The 24098-nt window shown below is 34.3% G+C and overlaps 2 protein-coding genes and 1 pseudogene across 2 annotated transcripts; 1 reads left to right on the forward strand and 2 right to left on the reverse strand.

The window, feature by feature from the left end:
• The first annotated feature begins 10311 nt into the window (after positions 1-10311).
• LOC145052344 (nucleobase-ascorbate transporter 6-like) lies at positions 10312-14331 on the forward strand. The gene is made up of 15 exons (XM_079000151.1): positions 10312-10547; positions 10645-10788; positions 11098-11195; positions 11293-11466; positions 11564-11664; positions 12072-12147; positions 12242-12301; positions 12428-12612; positions 12700-12796; positions 12898-12984; positions 13087-13145; positions 13248-13339; positions 13418-13495; positions 13587-13747; positions 13899-14331. The coding sequence occupies exons 2-15, from the start codon at positions 10683-10685 to the stop codon at positions 14112-14114; spliced, it is 1590 nt and encodes a 529-aa protein (XP_078856277.1). The 5' UTR covers positions 10312-10547; positions 10645-10682; the 3' UTR covers positions 14115-14331.
• Positions 14332-17747: 3416 nt separating this feature from the next.
• Positions 17748-19557, reverse strand: LOC145052345 (pentatricopeptide repeat-containing protein At5g66520 pseudogene; annotated as a pseudogene).
• A 92-nt stretch (positions 19558-19649) lies between these two features.
• LOC145052346 (LIM domain-containing protein WLIM1-like) lies at positions 19650-21815 on the reverse strand. Its single transcript, XM_079000152.1, has 5 exons — positions 21533-21815; positions 20831-20927; positions 20468-20508; positions 20215-20304; positions 19650-20116 (listed from the first exon to the last, which is right to left on the reverse strand). The coding sequence occupies exons 1-5, from the start codon at positions 21668-21670 to the stop codon at positions 19892-19894; spliced, it is 591 nt and encodes a 196-aa protein (XP_078856278.1). The 5' UTR covers positions 21671-21815; the 3' UTR covers positions 19650-19891.
• Between the last annotated feature and the right edge of the window lie 2283 nt (positions 21816-24098).

A 24098-nucleotide genomic window follows, 5' to 3' on the forward strand; every position in this document is an offset into this window, starting at 1 on the left:
AATGGTCTTCTAGGGTTTGATGGAGTGGAAGACATTCTGATTATGGCCAAACATCCACATGAGCATTCACCATTTTTGCTTCATTATTTCCGAGAGCTGCTAACTTCAAAATGCAAACAAGAACGTGTACAAAGAAATGGGATCTACTGCCGAGTAAAGGAGGTAAAGTACTTATAAAGAGCAAATGACGAAAATATCCCAGCCGAGTAAGGAAGTAGGTTCTTAAAAATTGTAAATTCTGAAAATACCCCTTGACGAAATTACCCCAATGTTTGACCTTATTAACATCTGTCACAGTTGGTGTACCAACAACAATTAATTTTCATTAATTAAGCCAACCAAGTGTCCAAATCGTTAGTCTTAATCAAGAACATTGATCCCAACAAATCAAAACGCATTCAAGGTGTTTACATTTCATCAAGATAATATCAAAATGTCTGTTACATGTTCCCATGACTTCAAAAAACATCCGTAAACAACCACCACTAGATTACCACATACATCATAGACGATTACCACAAACACAAACGAACACACACAATCCTAATAACATATATTATAATAAAAACCTTAAACATAATAGACGATTAAGACGAACACTAGATTATCATACCATTACTATTCACCTCCTTGAGAATCACTTGTTGAATATCAAGTGAATGATGAAAATCATTAGCATGAGCATCACCACGACAAGACCCACAACCAACAACGCAATAGCTTTAATCTGCTTCTCAACCTTGTCGAACCTTTGCTGCATGTTCAGGACATCAACCCTGGAATGAAGGTAATCGCGACCCATCTCCTCCTTCATGCGCTCCACCTCACCTTTTTGCTCGGTTATTTTATCACCACAGTCGCAGAAAATCGTGTGCAAATCGTTCAAGTATAGCCCGTCTCTTGAGTTAATCGAGTTGTTGGAGTTTATAGTATCTGGTGATGGTGGTGGGGTAGGCTCCATGGAAGACAGTGAAAGGGAACAGGAGTATTCTATTTTCATTTGTCGGGTTGTGTTTGGCCGGAAGTGGTAACAAAATGTTAGGGTTTTGTCCAAGAGACCATCCATTTATATAGTAGGGGACCACCTCACCCTTAGTGCCCAAGTAAGTGAACTCATTGGTGAGTCGATGACGTGTAAACCGACTCGTCTGAGTTGACTCAGTAGGTTACTTGGATGATGACATGGCAAGCAAACCGGTTGAATTGGGTCATAATCCCAAATTAGCCGGTTAAATGTTAGTTTATGCCCTTCTAAAGCCAAAAAATAAAATAAGAAACCTTTTAAACCAAAACTTGTAAGTTAGTGGGGCTACATTGACATTTTCCCTTTATTGAGCTTGAGTTTTTTTTTTTATAAAATAAAAATAAAATAAAAAAATCTTAGAAACTCGTTATCGAAGACATCGTTAATCAATTCCATAAAAACATAATCAAGGATAATACATGAAAAATAAAAAGATATAAAATAACAAATATCGAATGTTTTTATAGTTGATTAACTAATAACCTCTTAAAGAATTAGCCCACATGGTGGGCAACTATGGAGTAAGGACCATCTCTTGTTGGTGATTTTAGTGTCACCATGTCATTTTAAGTAACTGAGAATTAACATGTGAGCTAAGGGGCTTCATAATTTGTACTCTAATATATGTACGGGGTTGTGCGGAGTGCATGCATGTATAAGATCGAATTAGAAGTTGGTTCGACAACTATTCGGGGGCCCGGGGGCAGCGCCCCTAGGTCTGGGGTTTTCAAAGGGGCAGTGGCCCTTTGGCGGGGTCTAGGGGCAACACCCCTAGCGGGGTCCAAAGAGCAAAGCCCCTGGCTGCGCCCCAAAACCTCACCGAATTTTACATATGAAAACATAGTGAAAAATTCAATTTCTTGAAGGTGATTATGGTAAAACTAACGAAACTCGTTAATTTTCAGAAGTATAAACTTAAAGCTTTTATTTTAAATTAAAAAATCATGATCCAAAGCTATTCCAAATAGTTTATAGAGTTTTTGGAAGCTTTTAGATTGATGTTTTATATTATGTTATACATTTCAAAAACTTTTAATTATTTTTGCCAAACATTTTTAAACAATAAAAACTAGAACTTTCAACTTACAATCTTTTTTTATCAATCATACATATTTTTCAATCGACGATGTTAATACAAAGAAAAATATCATTTTATTCCGTACGATATTACAATTTGGTCCAAATAAACTTTTAACTATATTTTTAATATTTTTAGATGATATATTTTTGTAGGATAATGTATGTTTTTTTAGAAGGTAGATCAGGTCTTGCTGTTCATACTAAATATCATTGGCTAAGAACACCAAATATGTCGATAACATGCTTACAGAAGAAAATTGTGTAAAAAATTCTCAGTCAGTTGATATTTTTTAGACATGTTGTTTAGATAATATATAAGATTCAATGTAACTTTTTTGTTGTTATATAAAGTATATAAGTCATAATGTCTCAAAAAATAAGCATTGCGGGAGCCGTGTGGTGGGGAAATATTGTCATCTAGTTACAAGTCGCATGATGCCAGCTATATATCAATTATTGTATTGAAAGGAAAAGACCAATATTCTTTTTTTTTTTTCCTAGAAATTTGTTGAAACAATTCTTGTATGTGCCACATTTTTAATCCTCTATGGTGTGTAGTATATGAAAGATGGTTAATCCTTTTCTTTAAACAACCGATACCTATATTTTTAATCCTACTTTTGAATCTAAACATTTATCTATTATATAACTCGAATCCTCGACCAACTGACTAATAAACACATTTCCATTACACTTGATACGATTAGTACAAAGTTCTTTTGGTAGCTAAATTATATTAATAGATAATTTTTTTAAAGATGTTTGGATTTAATGGCTTTAACGTATTTACACCCAAAATATGAGGTCAGTAAATTATATCACTTTAGCATGCCATGTTAGTTGTCACTATAATTGAATAGAGAAAACTTGTATTTCACAGTAAATTAGATCGTTACATATACACAAGGAGATCCGATTAACATGGATCAGTTACAACAATTAAGGAAGACTAAATCTGTAATAATCTAGAAGATTAAACATAATAAACATGTGAATAAAATACATAAATGGAAGATGGATCTGGATCCGGTTTATCTTTTGATATGCTCCCGCAAGATGGACGATCGTGAGAGTGAGAGGAGACCAATCTTGGAAATAAAAGTGTTAAATCGGTGACATAGTAGAGGTTTAGTGAGAGCATCGGCTAACTGATCATCACCATTGATGTGAGTGACACGAATGGATCCGGCTTGTACTTTTTCCCTTACAAAATGAAAATCAAGTGCTAAATGTTTCATGCGAGAATGAAAAACAGGGTTGACTGAATAATGTGTAGCACTGAGATTGTCACAAAAAATGGTTGGGGTAGTAATTGACTGATAACCAAGTTCAGATAATAAGGATATCAACCATTGTATTTCAGTAGTTGTAGAGGCAACAACCCTAAATTCATCTTCAGTGGACGAGCGAGCTAAGGTTGGATGGCGTTTAGAGCTCCAAGAGATTGGGTTAGATCCAAGATAGACAATATAACCTGAAGTGTTGCGGTAAGTTTGTTTATCACCTGCCCAATCAACATCAGTGAAAGCATGTAGCTGTCGTGGAGACTTACGCTGGATAAGAAGACCATGATTCATTGTTCCTTGTAGATATCGTAGTAATCTTTTGAGTGCTGACCAGTGCATATCAGTTGGGCGATGCATAAACTGTGAGAGTTTGTTAACAACAAAAGCAATATCTGGTCTTGTGATTGATAAGTATTGAAGAGCTCCAACATGTGACTTGTAATCTGTAACATTAGAGATAGGTTTTCCATCATCAATAGTAAGAGATATAGAGCTTGACATCGGAGTGGTTGATGCTTTACAATCAGTCATATTGGCTTTGTGAAGAAGATCAAGAATGTATTTAGTTTGAGAAAGAAAAAGGCCATGAGAATGATGAACAACTTCGACTTCGAGAAAATAAGAAAGAGTTCCTAAGTCTTTGATAGAAAAGCGTTTAGCAAGGGAAGTGATAAAGGCTGAAACATGAGACGAGTTTGGACCAGTGATTATTATATCGTCTACATAAACAAGAGTATAGATGGGAGAAGATGCTGATTGATAAACAAACAGGGAGGAATCAGAGATGGTTGGTTTGAAGTTTAAAGAAAGTAAGTAAGATTTAAGTTCATGATACCAAGCACGAGAGGCTTGGCGAAGACCATAGATAGCTTTATTTAGTTTGCAAACATGGTCAGGGAAGGTGGAGTCAATGAAACCTGGAGGCTGAGACATGTAAACAGATTCGGTGAGATGTCCTTGCAAAAAGGCATTGTTTACATCTAGCTGGCGCAAGCACCAGTTTTGAGAAGTAGCTAAGGAAAGAACGAGTCTAAGGGAGGCAGGTTTGAGGATCGGACTAAAGGTTTCACCATAATCAAGTCCTGGTCATTGATGAAAACCTTTGGCTACTAGTCTAGCTTTAAGGCGATCAAGAGAACCATCAGGTTTGTATTTGGTACAATATACCCATTTGCATCCAATTAGATTAGGAGCTGAATCATGAGGGACAAGTGTCCAAGTATTATTATTGATAAGAGCATCATACTCAGTTTGCATAGCCTTGCGCCATGGAGGTTGTTTCAAAGCTTGAGTGATTGTATGAGGTTATGGAAAGGAGGAGGGAGTAGCATGATAAAGAATGAAATCATTATTGTGATATTTTGAGTTGGGTTTAGGATTATTGCGAGTGATGATTTTAGTTGTGTCATGAGATTGGGTGGGTACGGAATTTGATGTGGGTGTATTAGGACCAGGTTGTGAGTGGATGGACTCGTTAAAGTCAATATAGGTGGATGGAGATTGGTGAGAGGTAGAGGTAGATGAGGTAGGAGAAGACTGTGGTGTGGAAAGTGAATCAGATTATGAGGAGAGAGGAGGAGAGGGGTGGTGTGACAAGTGGTGGAATATTTGGTGAAGGTGAAAGTGGAAGTAATTGTAGGTGAAGTAAAGTATATGGTTCAGGGATGGATGATGGGTTGGTATTTGTAAGTCTAGTATAAGGAAAATCATATTCAACGAAGTATACGTGTCTAGATGTGTAAATTCTGTTGGTAATAGGATCTAAGAGGTGATATGCACTTTGAGAAGAGGAGTAGCTAATGAGGATGCATGGTTTGGAGCGGGATTGAAGTTTGTGATTGGTATAAGGTCGTAACCATGGGTAAGCAAGACAACCAAAACTCCTTAGTTTTGTATAGTTTGGATGTTTTTGAAAAAGTTGGAAATATGGGGAGGTGTTATTAAGGGTGTTTGTGGGTAATTGATTAATTAGATAGGTGGCTGTTGTGACAGCAAAAGACCAAAATTTTAATGACATTTGTGCATGAGAGAGAAGAGACAAGGAAGTTTCAATAAAGTAGGGGTGGGTAAGATGGCGTTATTGTTGGAAGTGGAACGATTGTACCATGGCCTGTTGGGAGGTCTTTTGTTAGCAGCAAAGGCAGTAGTAGGGTGGTGAATAGTGGTAGGGATGAGAGGTGTTTGAATTAGGGAAAGTTCATGATTGATGAGCTTTTCATGAAGTCCAGAGAAGGATATAGGTGTATCACGTGCATGGATGGCTTCAATGACAGGTTTGTAGGATGTAGATTCAAGACCTGTGAGGATGGCGTCTGTGATGTCTTCCTGATCCATTTGCTTGCCCAAGATGCTTAACTCATCAACAATTGTTTTGATGGTTTACATGTAGTATGTAATTGACTGATTAGATGTTTTAGTTGTTTGTTTGAGGCGATGCTGTAGTTGCTTGATGTGGCCTCGAGATGGTTTAGCATAGGTGTTTGATAAGATTTTCCAGGCTTCAAGAGAAGTAGTCGCACTGGTGATCAGTGGAACAATGGTAGGGGCAAGAGTGCCGACACACACAATGATCCTAATTACATATGAAGACATATGTGTATAAACAATTAGTGATTATAACACTAATTAAACATGTATGAACATCCTATTGCAAGGAAAACACTTTGGTCAAGTGCTAGGAGGCTATCGGGTTGCAACTAAGGAGTGCAAAGCCTCATACGGGAGTTTATGGTCCAATGACCATCTTTATTGGATTTTACGGCCCAAGGGAGTTTACTCCTGGCCGTAAACTCTCCATTGGTCACCAAAAGGGACTTAAAACTCTAAGGGCTTAATTGGTTAAGTGCTCCAAAACTTTAAACAAGAGTTTGGGTGGGTTTAAGGTCCTAAAATGGCCTTGTTGGGTGTTCACGGCCCTGGGACCACTCCCCCATGAGTTTACGGCCGTAAACTCATGGTAAGGAGTACCATTTCGTGAATCTTGGTCCTTAGGTCGATGGGGTAAGGTTCTATGTCACTAACCAAGGCTTACTAAGGTGTTACGGTGTCATTTGCACCCTTAAAAGGGGTTTACGACCCAAGAACATGTCTTGGCCGTAAACTCCTTGAATCCCATGATTTCTTATGTTTTCTAAGCTCTAAATATGATAAGCATGGTGTACAGTGAGTTGGATCAAGTGTACTTACAATCTACGAGCTCAAATGGTCGATATTGGCCAAGAACACGAGTGCGTGTTCTTGGTGGATCTTGAAAATCTATAAAATGGAATGATTTCACGGATGAAATCATGTAAGATTACTAGATCATCTAAGATATCAACTAGTTAGGGCGAGACACTTACGAGTTTTGAAGATCGGGGACGAAGATCGGGATGGTACTTGAGAGGGTTTGGGCCAAGGAAATGAAAGAAATGAACAAATGACCTTCATCTTCACCATATAAGCTGAGTTTACGGCCCATATGGAGTTTATGGCCGTAAACTCCCATGTGGTGGCCGTGAACTCATGGTTAATGTACTTAAGGCTCGGTCTTTGCGCTATAAATTCAGCAGATAAACCCCGACACTTTTTCCTTAAGTGCTCAAGACTCAGAACTCTCAAACGGACTCTAAATTGTGCTGAATTATAGCAGGAATGAGTTTGAATTTCTATTGACTTGGTATGTTGTACAGAATGGAAATTTCGGGTTGTTACAGTAGGGCTTCAATCTGTGTCTTCCAGCTCATGTAATTGGTAGAGTTCAATTTCAGTGAGGAAGGAAATTGAACTAGGGTTAGAGAATTTGTAGAGAGGGGAAGAGAGTTGACAACAGATGAGGAGGAGTTTGTTTCAGTAGTCATGAGATCAGCGATTGAGAAATATGTTTAGAGGAAAAGAAGAGACCTGCTCTGATACCATATAATTGAATAGAGAAAACTTGTATTCACAGTAAATTAGATCGTTACATATACACAAGGAGATCCGATTAACATGGATCCGTTACAACAACTGAGGAAGACTAAATCTATAATTATCTAGAAGATTAAACATAATAAACATGTGAATAAAATACATAAATAGAAGATGGATCTGGATCCGATTTATCTTTTGATAGTCACATCATCAAAGATTGCAATGTCAGCATGTCACGTCATTTAGCAACCGATTGACCAGGTAAATAACCAACATTAAAACAAATTGAAAAACAAAGTGTCCAAAATTAAATAAAAAGTAACGTAATGTTAAATTCCAATATTCGTATGAACTTAATGACTTTTGTGGAATTTCTCTTTATAAATATGTATAATTCAAAATTATCATAAACGGTTTAGATTTGATATCATCAAATTCCAACTACTATAAACATATGTATCAGTTGTGGAAATTTTCTTTTATGTATAATTGGAGTTGAGTTAATGTAAAACTTGTTCATACTTATGACTAAAACTGCAAGTTTTTTTTTTAGTTGTGTTTGACATATGCGACAAAATGAAAGACGGGACTAATATGATAGGACTCAACTGAAGAAGACATGACAGCTTATTTATATAGTGTTTAGTAAACTAAAACATTAAAGAACAAAATATTATAAATTACCAATTTATTTTTATGAATCGTAAAAACACTAATACAAATTAAACAAAAAAAGAACACACACATAGCCTCGTTGCTCTGTTTACCGTTCTATTTGGAGAATTCCTCCCCTACACATCTGTTATAATTTTTACATTTGAAATTAATTCTATAACTCAAATGGTTCATGTGCGATGAAAGCCGATTTTACTCCCATAATGGGACAATATATTATAGACATATATAATGACATCAATGATGGTATTCATCATAAAGAATGTAAAATGAAGGTCGCTATGTTAAATATGATGAGTAAAAAAGAATATTGCTTCATGGTAAAGAATGAAAACAACAAGTCATGATTGTTTAAGTCTTGAAGATGACAAATAAAAAATTATTGCCTCACTGTTCATTTTGAATAAGGAAGAGAGAGGAGAAGGGGGTCGTGTGAAGACGATGAAAAGATGAAGAGGGTATTTTTGTCTAAAATGAACTGCCTATTTGTAAAAAGAGGAAAAATAATTGTACAATATGTATTTAGTCTTCTATATATATTATAATAATAATAATTATAAATATTAGGAATGGCGTTAATTATTTAAAAAGAGAATGTGTCGGTGTCCTTTTAATTTATAGTTTTTACAAAAAGTGTAGGTATTGTTTTGTACATCCAATGCATCCCTTTGTTGAATTTGGGGCTCCTTTTCATTCAATTTGCTTTATTGCTTTAATAATGGGGTCTACGATATAAACCACTTTTTGATTTTTCAATACGGATTGTCCATGGGTCACTCACTAGTCTCGATCCGTTTTAGGTGCTATAAAATAAAATTTAAGTACATTACACAAATGGTCTATATAGTTAACTAGTTTTTTCTTTTTTAATCAAATTTTCTTTTCATCAATTGTAACAACGACCATTCTAATGCTTTGATTTGATTTTGTTTCTTTTCCCATGAATTTCTCACCTTTGATCGCTCATCATGCAAAGAAAAACCAAGAATATTAAGCGTAAACCATTACTTAATGGCTAATGAATTTGAAAAACAATCTTATAACACACAAATTTATCATCAAATTCAACTAGATCACTATAATCAAGTCCGATGTCACTCCCTAAAATAACGATATTGAGTTAGAACACCTCATGTTGATATCTATCGACCATCATGGAACACTAGAAGTCAACACTGATCTTCGGCTAATTCTTATCCAAAAACGTGACAAAAACTAACAAGAAAATTAAAAAAAATGACATCTTAATTTACCATGTAGTATTACTAGTAACTTGTTTGTAGTAAATCGCTTTAAACACTTTCATATTAAAGGAACAAAAAAAAACTTTCATTTTTTCTATCTTGCAATAGTTTATTCTAGTCGACATATACCGAATTTACTATTCAAATATAATATGATATTTTAAATTCATCCATATTATAAAAAATGATAACTTTTAAGAAATTCCAAATCGAGAATTTCAAAGTATTGTGTGGTCAAAAAAGAAGAGAGTACGAGAGAATAATAAATTCAACATTCATTTATTATGAGCTAGATTTAGGTGTAAATTTATTGAAACAATTTTTTTTTTTTAATTTTATGAGCTAGTATTTTCAAGAAGAAAATATCATTACTTGTCAGTTTAAAAGATTCTTCATGTTTTTTCAAACTTTATTAATTAGTTTTATATAAAAGTGATGTTCTAGACAATCCATTTCTAACTTCTTGTAGATTATCAATTGATTGATATTTTGTAATTCATTGGTTAAGTGTGGAATTAATAGGAGATTCATTTTCAACATATTTTATTATTTTAGAAATTTTCAGCTATTTAAACAAAAACCAATAATTGCATTATCTCCCAATAATCTAAACTTTTTAACATTAATAACATATGTAACTTTTTGAATTTGAAGTTTATATACGAGTTGTCTCATTAGCAAATAGTAATCTTTTAAAGACAATATCCTTATAAAAAAATATCCACTAAATACCAATTCCCCTTTTACCCCTGTTTCTTTTGCAAAAATGGTTGACAAATCATCATAAAAGGAACACTTTTTGAAAAGTTTTCTTGGTGGGGTGTCGTAATTTCTTGATTTTTGGTAGCATGCCCATCTCTTTCGTTCTTTTGTTTTATATAATTTACAAACTTTCTCACTTAAATACTTTTATCTAAAAGATTTTCGTAACTCATAATCCATCATAAATCTATGTCATTCATCTGTACACTGCTCCACGAGTAAAGAAAATTAAATACCGGTGAAAAGTAGCTTTCTTGATTAAATTAGCATGATTGAATGAAACAAAAAGCTGCAGTTTTGCCTCTGAATATAAAAATCGTTTCCCTTTTGCATTTAATTTTTTTGATGACACTATTTTCTTGAAATTGTTACTTCCCTTGATTCACACTGTAAACACACACACACACTAAAACGCATCAATTACCCTGTTTGTCGTTTCTCCATTTTAACAAATTACACACCTGTAGTGAGTAGTGGGTGTGTCCATTACTACTACTCCATGTGGGTTGTTTGCTCATATTTTTTGTCATTTGTTTTCATCGTTTCTTTATCAAAATCAAAATCATTGCATTTTTAGCTCCATAAGTACTCCCCCAATCCCAATTTCTTCACTCTTTCCACTCTTTTCCCACAAATATCATTATATAATCAACCATTTTCGATCTGGGTTTCTTCATTGCAGATTTGGGCGTGATATCATAACTTGGCCGGAAAAGAAAGATGGCCGGAGGTGGAGGCGGAGGAAAATCCGACGAGCCAGCACCACACCCACCCAAAGATCAGCTTCTTGGTGTGACTTACTGCATTACAAGTCCACCCCCATGGCGTAAGTTTGTTTCAGTATAGATAGATGTTCATGTTCCTCTTTTTGAAAAAAGTTATTTCAGATTCTTTATATGGCAAGTGGGTTGTTCTAAATTAGGTTGTTTTAGGGTTTCTTTAAGGCTCGCATATCTGGTACCAAATTCATTCTGATTCCTGTACAATCATTCCATGTTTCTTATTTAATTCAAACTTTACCATTTACTTTTATTAATTCCTACAAATATTCTTCGCATCTAGTTTCTAATTTCGTTCTTTATACTTTAGCATATTCCGAGAAATTAAGGTTATGTTATCCTTTCTTTTTGTACAGCTGAAGCTATTCTACTCGGGTTTCAGCATTATCTAGTAATGCTCGGCACAACGGTTATTATTCCGACAGCTCTTGTTCCTCAAATGGGCGGCGGAAACGTAAGACATTAAAAAAATTAAAATTAAAAAACATATTGTTCATGTTTCTAGTAATTCAATACTCAATAATAACTTTTTTTTTAATAAATTCTATCAGGAGGAGAAAGCACAAGTCATTCAAACACTACTTTTTGTTGCCGGGTGGAACACGTTGCTACAAACTTTGTTTGGTACTAGGTTACCAGCCGTAATTGGGGGTTCATATACTTTTGTTGCGCCCACAATCTCAATCATCTTGAATAATAGATGGAATGATCCAGATCCTATAGAGGTGAATCTCTAAATGGGTGCTTGAAAATTGAAATACCAAAATTCATCTTGAAATGAGTAAATAGTGATCAAGAAACAAAATCTTGATTTTCTTTCAGAAATTCAAGAAAACAATGCGGGCAATCCAAGGTGCTTTGATTGTTGCTTCAACTCTTCAAATTGTTCTAGGGTTCAGTGGTCTGTGGCGAAATGTTGCAAGGTTGGTTCATAATTGATTATTGCAACTTTAAATAATCATAATCATAATTAAACAATCAGTTGATTAAAGCTACCGATATACACTTAAATTTACATATATCTTAATAACCACTTTGTTGGCAAAATGTTTTTAGAGAAATAAGACTACAAGAATATACATGGAAAACTCCAAAAACCGGAGAATAACTACGGGCCCACTTTACCTTTCTACAATCTATCAATCTGGGACAAAATCTTTCTTTCATATTACTGTTTTAGTCAACAAATCTGATAACACGGTTTTCGTGTGAGTATTATGACCTTATACGATGAGAAATATCAAATACTCAATAAATGGAATATTTGGATATGCTTTGACCTAATTTTCATTTAGCTAACAGTAGCTTTCTTTCTTTAACATCATTATAGATTTTTGAGTCCTCTTTCTGCTGCTCCTTTGGTGGCTCTTGCTGGTTTTGGGCTCTATGAATTTGGATTCCCCGGGGTAAGTATAAAAAAAAAAAAATAAAGAAATCATTTCTTCTCATGATCACATTTTTAGCTAAATACGTAAATTAAACTTGTCTTGTCTTTTTTAGGTTGCAAGATGCGTCGAAATCGGGCTTCCTCAACTCATCTTTGTAGTCGTCTTGTCGCAGGTAATAATATTGTCATATTTTAATGCATTACTATGCACTTAATCTGGTAAGCTATATATGAGTCAGAAAGAAAAGAACAACTTAATACAAAAAGTACTAAATTTGGTTTGTTTTGTTTATGTGTAGTATTTGCCTCATTTGATACATTCGGGAAAAGGGATCTTTGAGAAATTTTCAGTTGTGGCATCGATTGCAATTGTTTGGATTTATGCTCATTTGCTTACGGTTGGTGGGGCCTACAATCATACGGCACCAAAAACACAAACAAGTTGTCGTACTGATCGTTCTGGATTAATCGATGCTGCACCGTGGTTAGTTACTTATTACACACTATTAATTTAGCTCTAAATTTTTTTATTTAATTTTGTAACGCTTTTTTTTTTGTTAATACTTTTAAGGATAAAAATTCCATATCCATTTCAATGGGGTGCACCTTCTTTTGATGCTGGTGAAGCTTTTGCTATGATGATGACTGCTTTTGTTACCCTTGTAGAGGTCCGTTTGACCGTTTGACTTTTTTTTTCTTTTTGCTAACATTGTTAAAAGTTAAAATCGTTATTATTTACATTTTTACACATTTCAATTATATGATTCAGTCAACTGGTGGATTCATTGCGGTTTCACGGTATGCAAGTGCAACCCCCTTGCCTCCATCTATTCTAAGCCGTGGTGTTGGTTGGCAGGTAATTATAATTCTTTTTAACTTTTAGTTAAAAATAATTATATTTTTTTTACAAAAAGAAAAAAAAAAAGACAAATATGTTTGTCTTTTCTTTTGTTGTTAGGGAATTGGCATTTTGTTGTCTGGCTTGTTTGGAACAGTAACTGGATCTTCTGTCTCTATGTAAGTGACAAATCTCAAAAAAAAAAAATTTAGCTTCGAAATTACTCACTACTTTTATAAAAAAAAAAAAAGAATGAAGAGTTTATGATTTGTTATTTGCAGTGAGAATGCGGGACTATTGGCTGTGACCCGTGTAGGAAGTCGAAGAGTTGTACAAATCTCAGCAGGGTTCATGATTTTCTTCTCCGTTCTTGGTATTTTCTTTTCCAATTTTACCCTTTTATTTAATTTTAAAATTATCATATTCCTAAACTTTTGGAAACGATTGACAGGTAAATTTGGAGCAGTCTTTGCGTCAATTCCTGCACCAATTGTCGCTGCTCTTTACTGCCTTTTCTTCGCTTACGTGGGTACGTTTACATAAATATCCAATCCGCGAACCTTTTATTAATTCATTAGAAGTAACTCCGAGGGCAATTATGTCTTTTCATGTTTCTGTAGGTTCATCGGGTTTGAGTTTCCTTCAATTCTGCAACCTTAACAGCTTCCGAACAAAATTCATACTCGGGTTTTCAATCTTTTTGGGCTTGTCTGTACCCCAATATTTCAACGAATACGAAGCGATTAATGGATATGGCCCTGTTCACACTTCAGGAAGATGGGTGCGTACATTAATAACCTAATTTTTAGTATTTTTCCAAGATTTTTAGATCTTTCAAGAAAGAATTGAAATCTAGGAGACCCCACGAAAGAAAGTTTTGATCTTGGCCTATCTATACAATAATTGACCTCGATTTATGTTGTTTTTTGTAGTTTAACAACATGGTGAATGTTCCATTTTCATCGGAAGCTTTTGTGGCTGGTGTTGTGGCGTATTTTCTTGATAATACACTTCACAAGGATAGTTCGATAAGAAAAGACAGGGGCAAGCATTGGTGGGACAAGTTTAGATCGTTCCACACTGACTCAAGAAGTGAAGAGTTTTACTCATTGCCATTCAATCTCAACAAATACTTTCCAGCTGTGTGATTTATATAACTATTGTTTTTTTTAGTCAAATATGTATCTAATCTTGTGCTAAAGTAGTTCATGTTCATTGTTCAATTGTATCTCAACCGAGTGATTCTTAGAACATTCCCCAATACGGGTAAGATGGATCCAAAGGAGAAAGGTTAAGTTTTTGTTGCTTTCAAATTCTTAAGAACATTGTCTCCCCACTTTTGTAATAGAAATCTTGATTCCTGAATATGTTCCTAATTTTGAATATCTCATTATTTTATAATCGCAATCTTGATTTCAAAGAAAAAATTGTTCAAGTAAATATGTTGAGTTGTGGAAACCGAGGGTTGCCTTGAGGCCCAAATGATAGAGGGAGGCGCAATGCTAGGAAGAAACTTAACTTTGGGTCTGGTATGAAGAGTCTTTGTATATTGACTTCATGTACTTGTAAACAAAATTATGATTACTTATAATCCATAGTATGAGCTACTTTACATAATTATTTGAAGATAAAAAGTTTGTATTAATTTGAAAAACAAAGTCATTTTAAGAGAAAAAATTGCATATAATGGACTTAGAGCATGTTTGTGATTGTTTTTAAAACAACTTTTGTTTTTTAACTTTTCCAAAAAGTTAAAAGATGTTTGAATAATGCAAAAGATCTTTTAAAATAACTTTTTGTGTAGAAGGAAAACTTAGTGTTTCAATAGTCATAAATTCCTATCTTTTTGTGACTTTTGGGACTTTTTAACATGAAAAGATGATTCTTACCTTAAAAACAAATACAAACACATTTTAAAAACTATCTTTTGAAAAAAGTTACTAGCCAAAAAATCATTTTACAAAAAGAACTTTTAACATCAAAAAGTAATCCCAAACACCCCTTTAAACGGTAAAGTCCTCAACATTTAAAAGTTTAAAGTGTTAAGGCATATAGAGTGAATCAGTATAATCAAGAAACAAAGATAGAGTAAACAATTTTACATACATTTTAAATCTTAATTATACATCTTCTAAATATGCAAAATCTAAATTTTATATTCGGTCTTTGACTAAGTCTTCAAATCCAATACTTGACAAAATACGTAGGTTAGACTTGGAAAGTCGGTGAATATTATTGACATTAATTCTTAATATATTAGATAAGTCAACAATCAAATCCCAAAGTCAAACCCCTTAAAGATTTTTACTTCTGATACTCAAGTCAAAAGTTTAGTAAATACTTATCATTTGGGGAAAGACACATTAAAGTGTAGGCATTGGTAAACATAAAAAACAAATCCACAATTTCAAGTATGCAATGCATATGTTTTTACTTCTGATACTCAAGTCAATCTCAATGTCCCACTCCTCACTCGTTATAAGGATGAGAAATAATCCATGTAAAAGTAGCGAATAACACACTCTACATATATGGACTCTAATTGTCAAGATCATGTGTCCATAACACAAAAACCGCACAAGAGGTAGCTAGCTTCATGTGCAAGTGAGTCCTATCTAGAATGTCATCATTATCATTTGTCCCAAATCATGCAAGCATTGGCTTGCAAACCATAGGTTCAATGAACAAAATAATACAAGCATTGACTTGCTAAAACAAAGGTTCAATGACCCCAAATCAAAGTGTCCAAATCATATAATTCATAACCCATCCTAAGTGGATGCACAAGAGCAAGTTTAAAGTGAAGTTTAAAGCAAAAAACATAGTGATCACATAGTACAAACATATGATATTCCAAATAAAGGAGAATTTAGGTAAGCAAAATATAGTAATGACATGTATTCTAGGGTAATGAATCCACCTAAACTTGTTGCAATATACTACTTTACTTCTAATGTTGTTTGGTTGTCTAGTTGTCACCTACAAATAAACATAACTCGAGTAATTACTAACAAATTACATTCCAACAATCTTAATCCCAAACATCTCATTTTAAACATTGCATGTAATCTCTAAGATCATGGAAATAGAATGGAAGCAATTGAAGTAGACTTGGACTTTAAACAAAAAAGATTAGTTTTCCTTCACACAGGTTTACTCAATCGAGGGGAATTTTCTTTGTGGCTCCACTCAGTCGAATGGATTTTCTAGACAACACCACTTCGAGTTGTAACTCCTTTTAAGTTTCCAAAACTTGTCCAAATCAATTTTAATTCGTTCTATTCCACTTCTAATGACCTTGTATCATTAACTAACATCCAAATACTAGTTTCAAAACTTTGATTAATTTTATTAGAACTGGCAATAGCTTCAAGATAAGAAATTATCTTCAAATGATGATTTAATACCATCAAACATGATTCTAATTGGTGATTTAAACTATATTTAAAATATAATTTGAAGTTTCAATGAATTAAAACATAAATCATATCAAATCTAAAGCTAGAACATGTTGTCATTGGCTTTTTATAACACTTGTCCATTTATAAAACAAAGTTTATAATTAAAACATATACACAATATATCTAACCCAATTAGTATACTACTTTAAAGGATAACACGTTTAGGAATAATGACTTTTTATGCTTCATAGTTTAGCCACAACAGTTTCAAGAAATTGTCACTTTTGGTCCCTTATTTTTGTGATTCATAGTTTAGCCACAACAGTTTTAAGAAGTTACCACTTTTGGTCCCTTTTGTTTTATGTATTTCATTTTTTGTCCCTTGTATTGTATGTTTGCCACTTTTGGTCCATACATTATATATATATATATATATATATATATATATATATATATATATATATATATATATATATATATATATATATATATATATACCATAAAAGTTTCATGAATTTGCCACTTTTGGTCCCTTGTATTTTATGTTTGTCACTTTTGGTTCCCTGCATTTTATATATATTAAATATTAGTCACAAATGTTTCTAAGATTTTGCTACTTTGGTCCCTTGCATTTATTATGACCTCTAAATTTTTTGTTGTTTTAAATGTACTGATTTTTGTGTTTCTTTAAAAAGAACGTATTGGGGGTGAAGGCCGGGATCACCTACTAGTTTATATAAGATTACAATTCTTTTATAAAATACAACATTTTATAAAACTTTTCTTCATTTTTATGAAAATTACTTCACTTAAATATTTTAATAAATAAATTTGAACTAATACCGTTTCAGATTAATGAATAAAAACGAAATCGATACACCTTGATAATTTTCCTTCCCTTGAAGTCCTGTAACATGCATATAGATGCAATGACACCCATTCCTGATATCATGCATTATATCCATGTCCGATGTTTTGATGATTTTTGTTGCCAATAGGGTCTTCCACTACAACTGACCATCTAAGTTGCTGTCTAATACCAAATGATACAGAAGATATTGAGGACAAAGATGATCGGAAACAAAATGGAGTTGCTCAAATATCACAATAACAACCTTTGTTGGGTCTTTGTTCTTTTTTGGGGAAAGAATTTAGTCCTTATTCCTTCCAAACTCCAAAGTGTTTATTCTCAACTCATGGTATAATCTTTACTACTAAATAATTTAAAAGCAACTATTTTGTTTATAGTAATCTAGAAACCTAAAGACTCCTAAGGTAAAAAAAAAGAAACAAAATCCAAATAAAAATATGGAAAGGACTAAAACCCTAAGTTCCCTTCAAAATTCCTAATAAGCCCAAAATACTCTAAAATTGCAAACCAGACGGGCCTCAGCTGGACCCGTCCGGTTTGTAATTTGTCAATCCGTTAAGTGCTCATTTTCGGCCTAGTTTGATTAGCATTAGGTTCGGGTTCCCTACATCATAATTGCTTACCAATAACCTATTCATGTATGGAAAAGTGAATAATCTCCCACATCAATCTCTAAACTTATTCTTCTCATAACTTCATTTAGCTTCAAATTTATCTCTTTGATTCTAGGATGAAGCTTATCTGCAGCAAGAAACTCATGTACAACACCATCGATCTCAATATAACTACACCCCGGGGTTGAAGTCGAATCACCCTCTTTATCAATCTTGGATTCTCTTATCTTTCTTACATTATCCCATTGGCCCAAAGAAGCATACAAATTCGAGAGCAGAACATGCCCTCCACCATCTCTTCTTGTAACATGTTCAATAATCCTCTCTGCAAGACCTGCATTTCCATGGAGTCGACAAGCACTCAACAATGCTCTATAAATAACACCATCAGGTTCCATACCCATTTTCTTAACAGCTTTGAATGCATCTTCAAATTCACCAGCGCGACTTAAAAGGTCTATCAAGCATCCAAAATGTTCAAGTTTGGGTGAAATCCCCCATAATCGCTCCATATTATTGAAAATCAAGATTCCTTCTTTAACTTTCCCTGAATGGCTACATGCGTTAAGAACGCTAACAAGGGTGATGTTATCTGGTTTGATGTTTTCTGCTAGCATTTCAGTGAACATCTGGAGTGCGTCTTTACCAAGTCCGTGCATAGATAATCCTGAAATTAAGCTTGTCCATGTCAGAAGGTCTCGTTTGTTTATTCCATTGAAAACCTGTTTCGCGTAATCTATTTTCCCACATTTTGCATACATATCGATTAGAGCAGTTGCGATGTTTGAGGTTTTTGGGACGCCATTTTTGTCTAAGTAAAAATGGATCCATTTTCCTTGGTTTAGTTGACCAAGATGAGCGCAAGCTGAAAGGACGCTGACATAAATTGCTTCATTGGGCTCGACATCACCATTAATCAACATCTCATTAAAGCATCGCAAAGCATGATTATACATCTTGTGGCCGACATAACCCGCGATCATTACTGCCCACGATACCTCGTTTCTTTCAGGCATTTTCGCAAACAGTTCTTCTGCTTGCGGTATCTTGCCACCAGTTGCATACCCTTTGACCAGACTCGTCCAGGTAATTGTATCTCGTTGAGACATTTCATCGAACACTTTCTGGGCAGATTCCGTTCTTGAATACACAACGTACATATTTACTAAAGCGTTGCCTACACAAACATCTGAATCATACCCAAGTTTAATTACCATTGTATGACAGTTTTGAGCAAAACCCAACAGTGTCCGATGGTGTGAACAAGCTGTAATGGTAAACGTAAAGGTGTAATCATCTGGAACTGCTAAAGAGTGGCACCCACCAAGCAGAAGCATTTCTTTGAAAAGATGCAGTGATTCATTGTTACGCGCCGTTTTCGAATAAGCTTGAATGATGAGATTCCATAAGAAAGTGGGTGGCAACGATGGATATCTACTGAATACCTTCCTAGCGGATTTAAGTTCCCCATGATCACTGTATGATCGAATTAACGATCCAGTAAGATTATTGCTTTTAACTAATGATCTAAATATGACCTGGGCGTGAATTTTCTTAGTTTGCTTCAGTGATGGCCGGTGTTTTAACAGCTCATACAAACGAACCTTTGGTTGGCTCATGAGTTGTCACTTGTCAGAAAGGTGTTTGATGAAATGCGTTGGAGAAAAATATTCAATAAACCTATATCTGGCTCAAGAGTTGTCACGCATCACTTTATCTTTCAAAAAAAGTAGTGACAGATCCATATATATATAACAAAATCGAAGGAAAATTGAATGGAAATATAACAAGACAACAGAAAAAAAAACCAATCAAAAGCCTCAAATAATCACAAGAACCACACATCCTTACAACCCCACACCAACTTTATTCAGTAATGACAAGTTATTCACTCAACACACGCAGTCAAAACTCAAAAAAGTTCAAATCTTGTAAATAATCTTCTTTGAACAACATAAGAAAAAACACAGACTGCAAAAACTCTTCTCAAAATATAGTTTAACATTCAGAAACCCGATCTTGAATTTAATCTCAGATCATCAAACTTCGGTTGTGTTCTCAGTCACCCCATTGGGCACTCCATGATTTGGTTCATGTTGCTTGTCAAATTGACTGAAATTTCCCTTCGCCATGAAAAGCTGTGCATGGTGATGCTTGCAATAAAGCTGATGCTCATGAGCCACGTAGTTTGATGGACTTATATGACACCCTCCATAGCTACACTTGAAACATGCCTTGTGGTATGCATTTCCATCAACACCCACCTGAAAAAACATCATCAAGATTGTGAATCTTTAAAAAAGATTGAAACTTTATCAATTAATTTCAACTATTTCATGCGAATTCTTGTTTATTACTTTACCTTTTCAATAGGGTAGACGGTTTTCTTGCAAGAAACACATTTGTCTTGTGTTCCACCAAACATACTCGATACTTTACTGTTAGATTGGCCCTGAAAGTTTTCACATAACAAATATTAGCGTCACATCACTTTAAGAATCTATGGAACATGCTTCTTTTAACCCTTTTTTAAACAAACATAAAATGGGAAACAAAAAAAATGTAATTTTGTTACATTAAATGGTTAAAAGAAAGCATTTCCAATTATGGAGTACCTGATCAGAAGATCTATCAACTCTAACTGTTTTGGGGGTACCTGTTAAGACATGAAAAGTGATATCGCTTTATGTTTTTGTCATATGTGTAATTGGTTAGATTATAAACCAATTACAGACTTCTTATAATATTATTTTGTAATAGACTCAAAGATGTATTTTTCTCTATAATAATATAACATTCAACATCTTCTTCACTACATTTACTGTGTGTTCTTGCTCGTATTACAATCATAATTCCACATTTGGTCAATTATTTGGATCTAACAGAGTGAATTAGTAGCAAGATTCTGTTATTTTGTCATTATTGAACGATGTTTATAACTTTTTGGTAAGTAATTAAGAGTAAAGGACTAAACTAACCTTCAAAACTCTTATCCAAACTGCCAGTCAATTTGAAGAGCTGATCAAAATGAGGTTGACAGTATAATACTCCTTCAAAAGAGCTGTAATTACTTAACTGCAATAAAAAATCGAAAGATATTACTTTTATAATGTGTGTGTTTTTTTTTTCATACGAAGGATGTCGTAATTACACAAAACCAAGATAATTAATAGCAAAATTATGAACTGAGTTTTCAATAAAACTCCATCAGATGAATCAATAAATTCCGTTCTGGCTATTTAAGATCACAAATAGCAAAAATATTAATTAAAACCAAAAAAAGAATACTTAAATAGCTCATAAATCTTTATCAGATGAACATAAACTTGAACACTGGTCATTTCAAATCAATAATCACAGTAAGCCAAGATCAAAAAAAGCGCAAAAGATTCAACAAAAGATCAACTTGTTTCACTTTAAATTAATGATCACAGAAAACCCGGATCAAACATAAAAGATTCATTAAAACTAATAAACTCTCCTTCAATAATTAAAATCAACTTTGGTTACTTTAAATCAATAATCAAACAAAACCCAGATCAGAAAAGGTGCTAATTAATATATGCAATAAAACTCAAGAATCAGAAAGAGATATTAGAGCATAATTCTAACAAAAACAGATTAAATCGAAGTTGGGATCATGGTTTACTAAAATAAGAAGTCAAAAGAAAGATGAAAACCTTGAGGGTGCTTTTGCAATGGTGACATCTGAAACAAGCCCTGTGATAAACTTTATTATCAACAGTGAGTTCATCCACCAAGTAAACAGTCTTTTCACAAGCCTTACACTTTTGTGTTGTCCCTCCATAGGAAGCCATTTTTGATGATCTTTCTTTCAAAGATTCAACAGATTTCAAGACCCAGCAGCGATCGAATCAAGCAACCCAAAAAGCAAACGGAAATCTGTGATCAATCAAGAAAAGGAGAACACTTGTTTGTGTGTATGTATGTGTATGTGTGTGTGTGTGTTGGTGGAGTCTAATAAGAGGGCCGTGGGTTTACAACAAGATCGTCGGGGGGAGTCAAACACTGTTCTGTAGCTGTCAATTGTGGGGTCATCTTTGTAATTAGGCCAGGAGATGGGGCTGATTATTAGGTGGAATTTGTGCGAGATTACCGTATTGCCCTTTCATGTATATTCGACTTTTGAGTTTTTAGGAGGGAAGACATGTCCTCCTTCCGACCAAAAAGTTCTGCGTTTTACGAAAGCAATCCAGATTCGGATGTTCAAACTTCAGAGTGTTCTCACGGTAAATACAAAATAATATATTTATGAGTAGATTACAGTTTTGGTCCCTATTGTTTACATTAATTTGCGGTTTTAGTCTAATTCTGAATTTTTGACATGACTTGTGATTTCCAAAAGTTATATGCGTTCTTGTGGTCCCCAAGATTCACTACGTGAATTCTCAATATGTTTAATGCGTGTAAGACCTTTTTATTTTATTTTATTTGGTTATATTGACATTATTAGTGGTGCGTTTTTTAGTATTAAAATCCAATCCATAATCGAAATCGGTCCCGTAATAGAACTGTTTGTATGTATATTGTCCGATACTTGTTCTTGGATATCAAGCAATTTGATATTCAGTATAACCGGTACCGGTAACAAGAAAAGTCTTGTTTCCTCTCATTAATATAATTATATAAGTATGAAGATATAAAAATTTCCTTATGTGCATGCTACTCTTGATCTCCATGTTTAAATCAAAATAAGTAATCGTTACCATTTTAAAATTAAATCACCATTATAAATTAAGATATAAAAATCATCTTCAAGTACTTGAAGAATTGATCGATTTGTACCTTTGCTGTCCTTTTGTTTTGCGTATAATAGTTGAAGCAAGAATAATGGAAGCAACTAAAGCAAGTCACATAAGATTTTATTTCTTGTCAAGCAATCTCGGGTCTATATTATTCCTCACTGAATTTACACGTAAGGATTGTAACACTCTAAATTTTCAAACAAATTTTTTTCATTTTAAAAGATTCACACAAAATATAGTTTAACATTTCTCATGCCAAATTTGAAATTTTCCCAACACAAAACATCAGAAATTGTTTGTCAAATATCCCAGAATCCACATAAACATAAATCATCAAGCTGGTGTGTACAATCATGCCGATACCTTCCCGCGATTCTGAGATGTACCTGATACATATTTTATACAAACACTGTAAGAACGAAGCTTAGTGAGTTCCCCAAAATACCACATACACAAATAATTAGCCTCTCATGGCTATGTCTCAATAAGGACCATCCGGTCATAAGTCTCATTGAGGACCCTCTGGTCTCACGTCTCGGTATGGACCATCCGATCATGTGTCTCAGTGAAGACCCTCCGGTCTCACGGCTTGGTATGGACCCTCCGATCATAACTCAATATATGCAGGATAATGTAACAACAAAAATCACATAGACAGAATGCACAATAATACATATCTCAGTATAAGCACATAGGACCCTCTAGTCAATAACACGAATAAGACCCTTCGGTCACACATAGATTACCACACAGGTAAGTATAATGAGAAGACTCACCTCGCAAGTAAAGTAAATAAATCCTGCACCCGAACTGCCGGTCTAGTCTCCGCCTAAGATATGTCACATATACCTCTAATTAATAACTGACATGAACAACCCTTAAAATGTTAGACCAAGTCCTCTACTAAACCTCAGGAGGGTAAAAAGACCATTTTGCCCCTCAAAAGTCCATATCTTGACCAAAACCCTGAAGGTCAAAGAAAGGCAACTCCCAGTACGTACGTTGGGCATACGCCCCTCTACGTTGGGCGTACAGCTAGCCATGCATACATCGGGGTGGCTCAGCGCTACGATGCGCGTAGCTAAGAGTACGCATAGCGTACTCCCTATATTTCCTCTTTTCACTCTTTTTGTCTTATTCCGTTAAGACAATTGCTATTACTACAGATCTGGGTTGAGTAACGTCCATTACTCCATAAAGTTGGTGACTTTAAGCCTTAGTAAGGCTGGACAAGTCTAAAAATTATAAACTCTAATCCTTCAATCACAAAGGTCCACATATCGCATGCATAGAGAGATCTTGACGACCAAGATCTCATTTTTATGAACCCAAACGTCTAAAAACACCAAAAAAACATGAACTATTCTAAACAATGAGAAAGTTTCAAGCTTGATACCTCTGGATGATGCACCAACCACAGAAAACAGATCTAAGAGCCTGGACACCAAATCTCCTTCCTTCAAGGCTCCTTCTTCACAAA

Source organism: Lactuca serriola, chromosome 5 (assembly GCF_051521515.1).
Source record: "Lactuca serriola cultivar US96UC23 chromosome 5, Lser_US96UC23_V15, whole genome shotgun sequence".
In the NCBI taxonomy this organism is placed as follows: domain Eukaryota; kingdom Viridiplantae; phylum Streptophyta; class Magnoliopsida; order Asterales; family Asteraceae; genus Lactuca; species Lactuca serriola.

Bases quoted from the DNA above. Each gene is read 5' to 3' on its own strand.
- LOC145052344 (XM_079000151.1), top strand. From the start codon at position 10,683: ATGGCCGGAGGTGGAGGCGGAGGAAAATCCGACGAGCCAGCACCACAC. The intron at 11,467-11,563 runs GTGAATCTCTAA...ATTTTCTTTCAG, and splicing joins ATGATCCAGATCCTATAGAG to AAATTCAAGAAAACAATGCG. The intron at 11,665-12,071 runs GTTGGTTCATAA...ACATCATTATAG, and splicing joins CTGTGGCGAAATGTTGCAAG to ATTTTTGAGTCCTCTTTCTG.
- LOC145052346 (XM_079000152.1), bottom strand. From the start codon at position 21,670: ATGGCTTCCTATGGAGGGACAACACAAAAGTGTAAGGCTTGTGAAAAG. The intron at 20,928-21,532 runs GTTTTCATCTTT...TTTTTATTGCAG, and splicing joins ATTGCAAAAGCACCCTCAAG to TTAAGTAATTACAGCTCTTT. The intron at 20,305-20,467 runs GTACTCCATAAT...GAAAACTTTCAG, and splicing joins TTGATAGATCTTCTGATCAG to GGCCAATCTAACAGTAAAGT.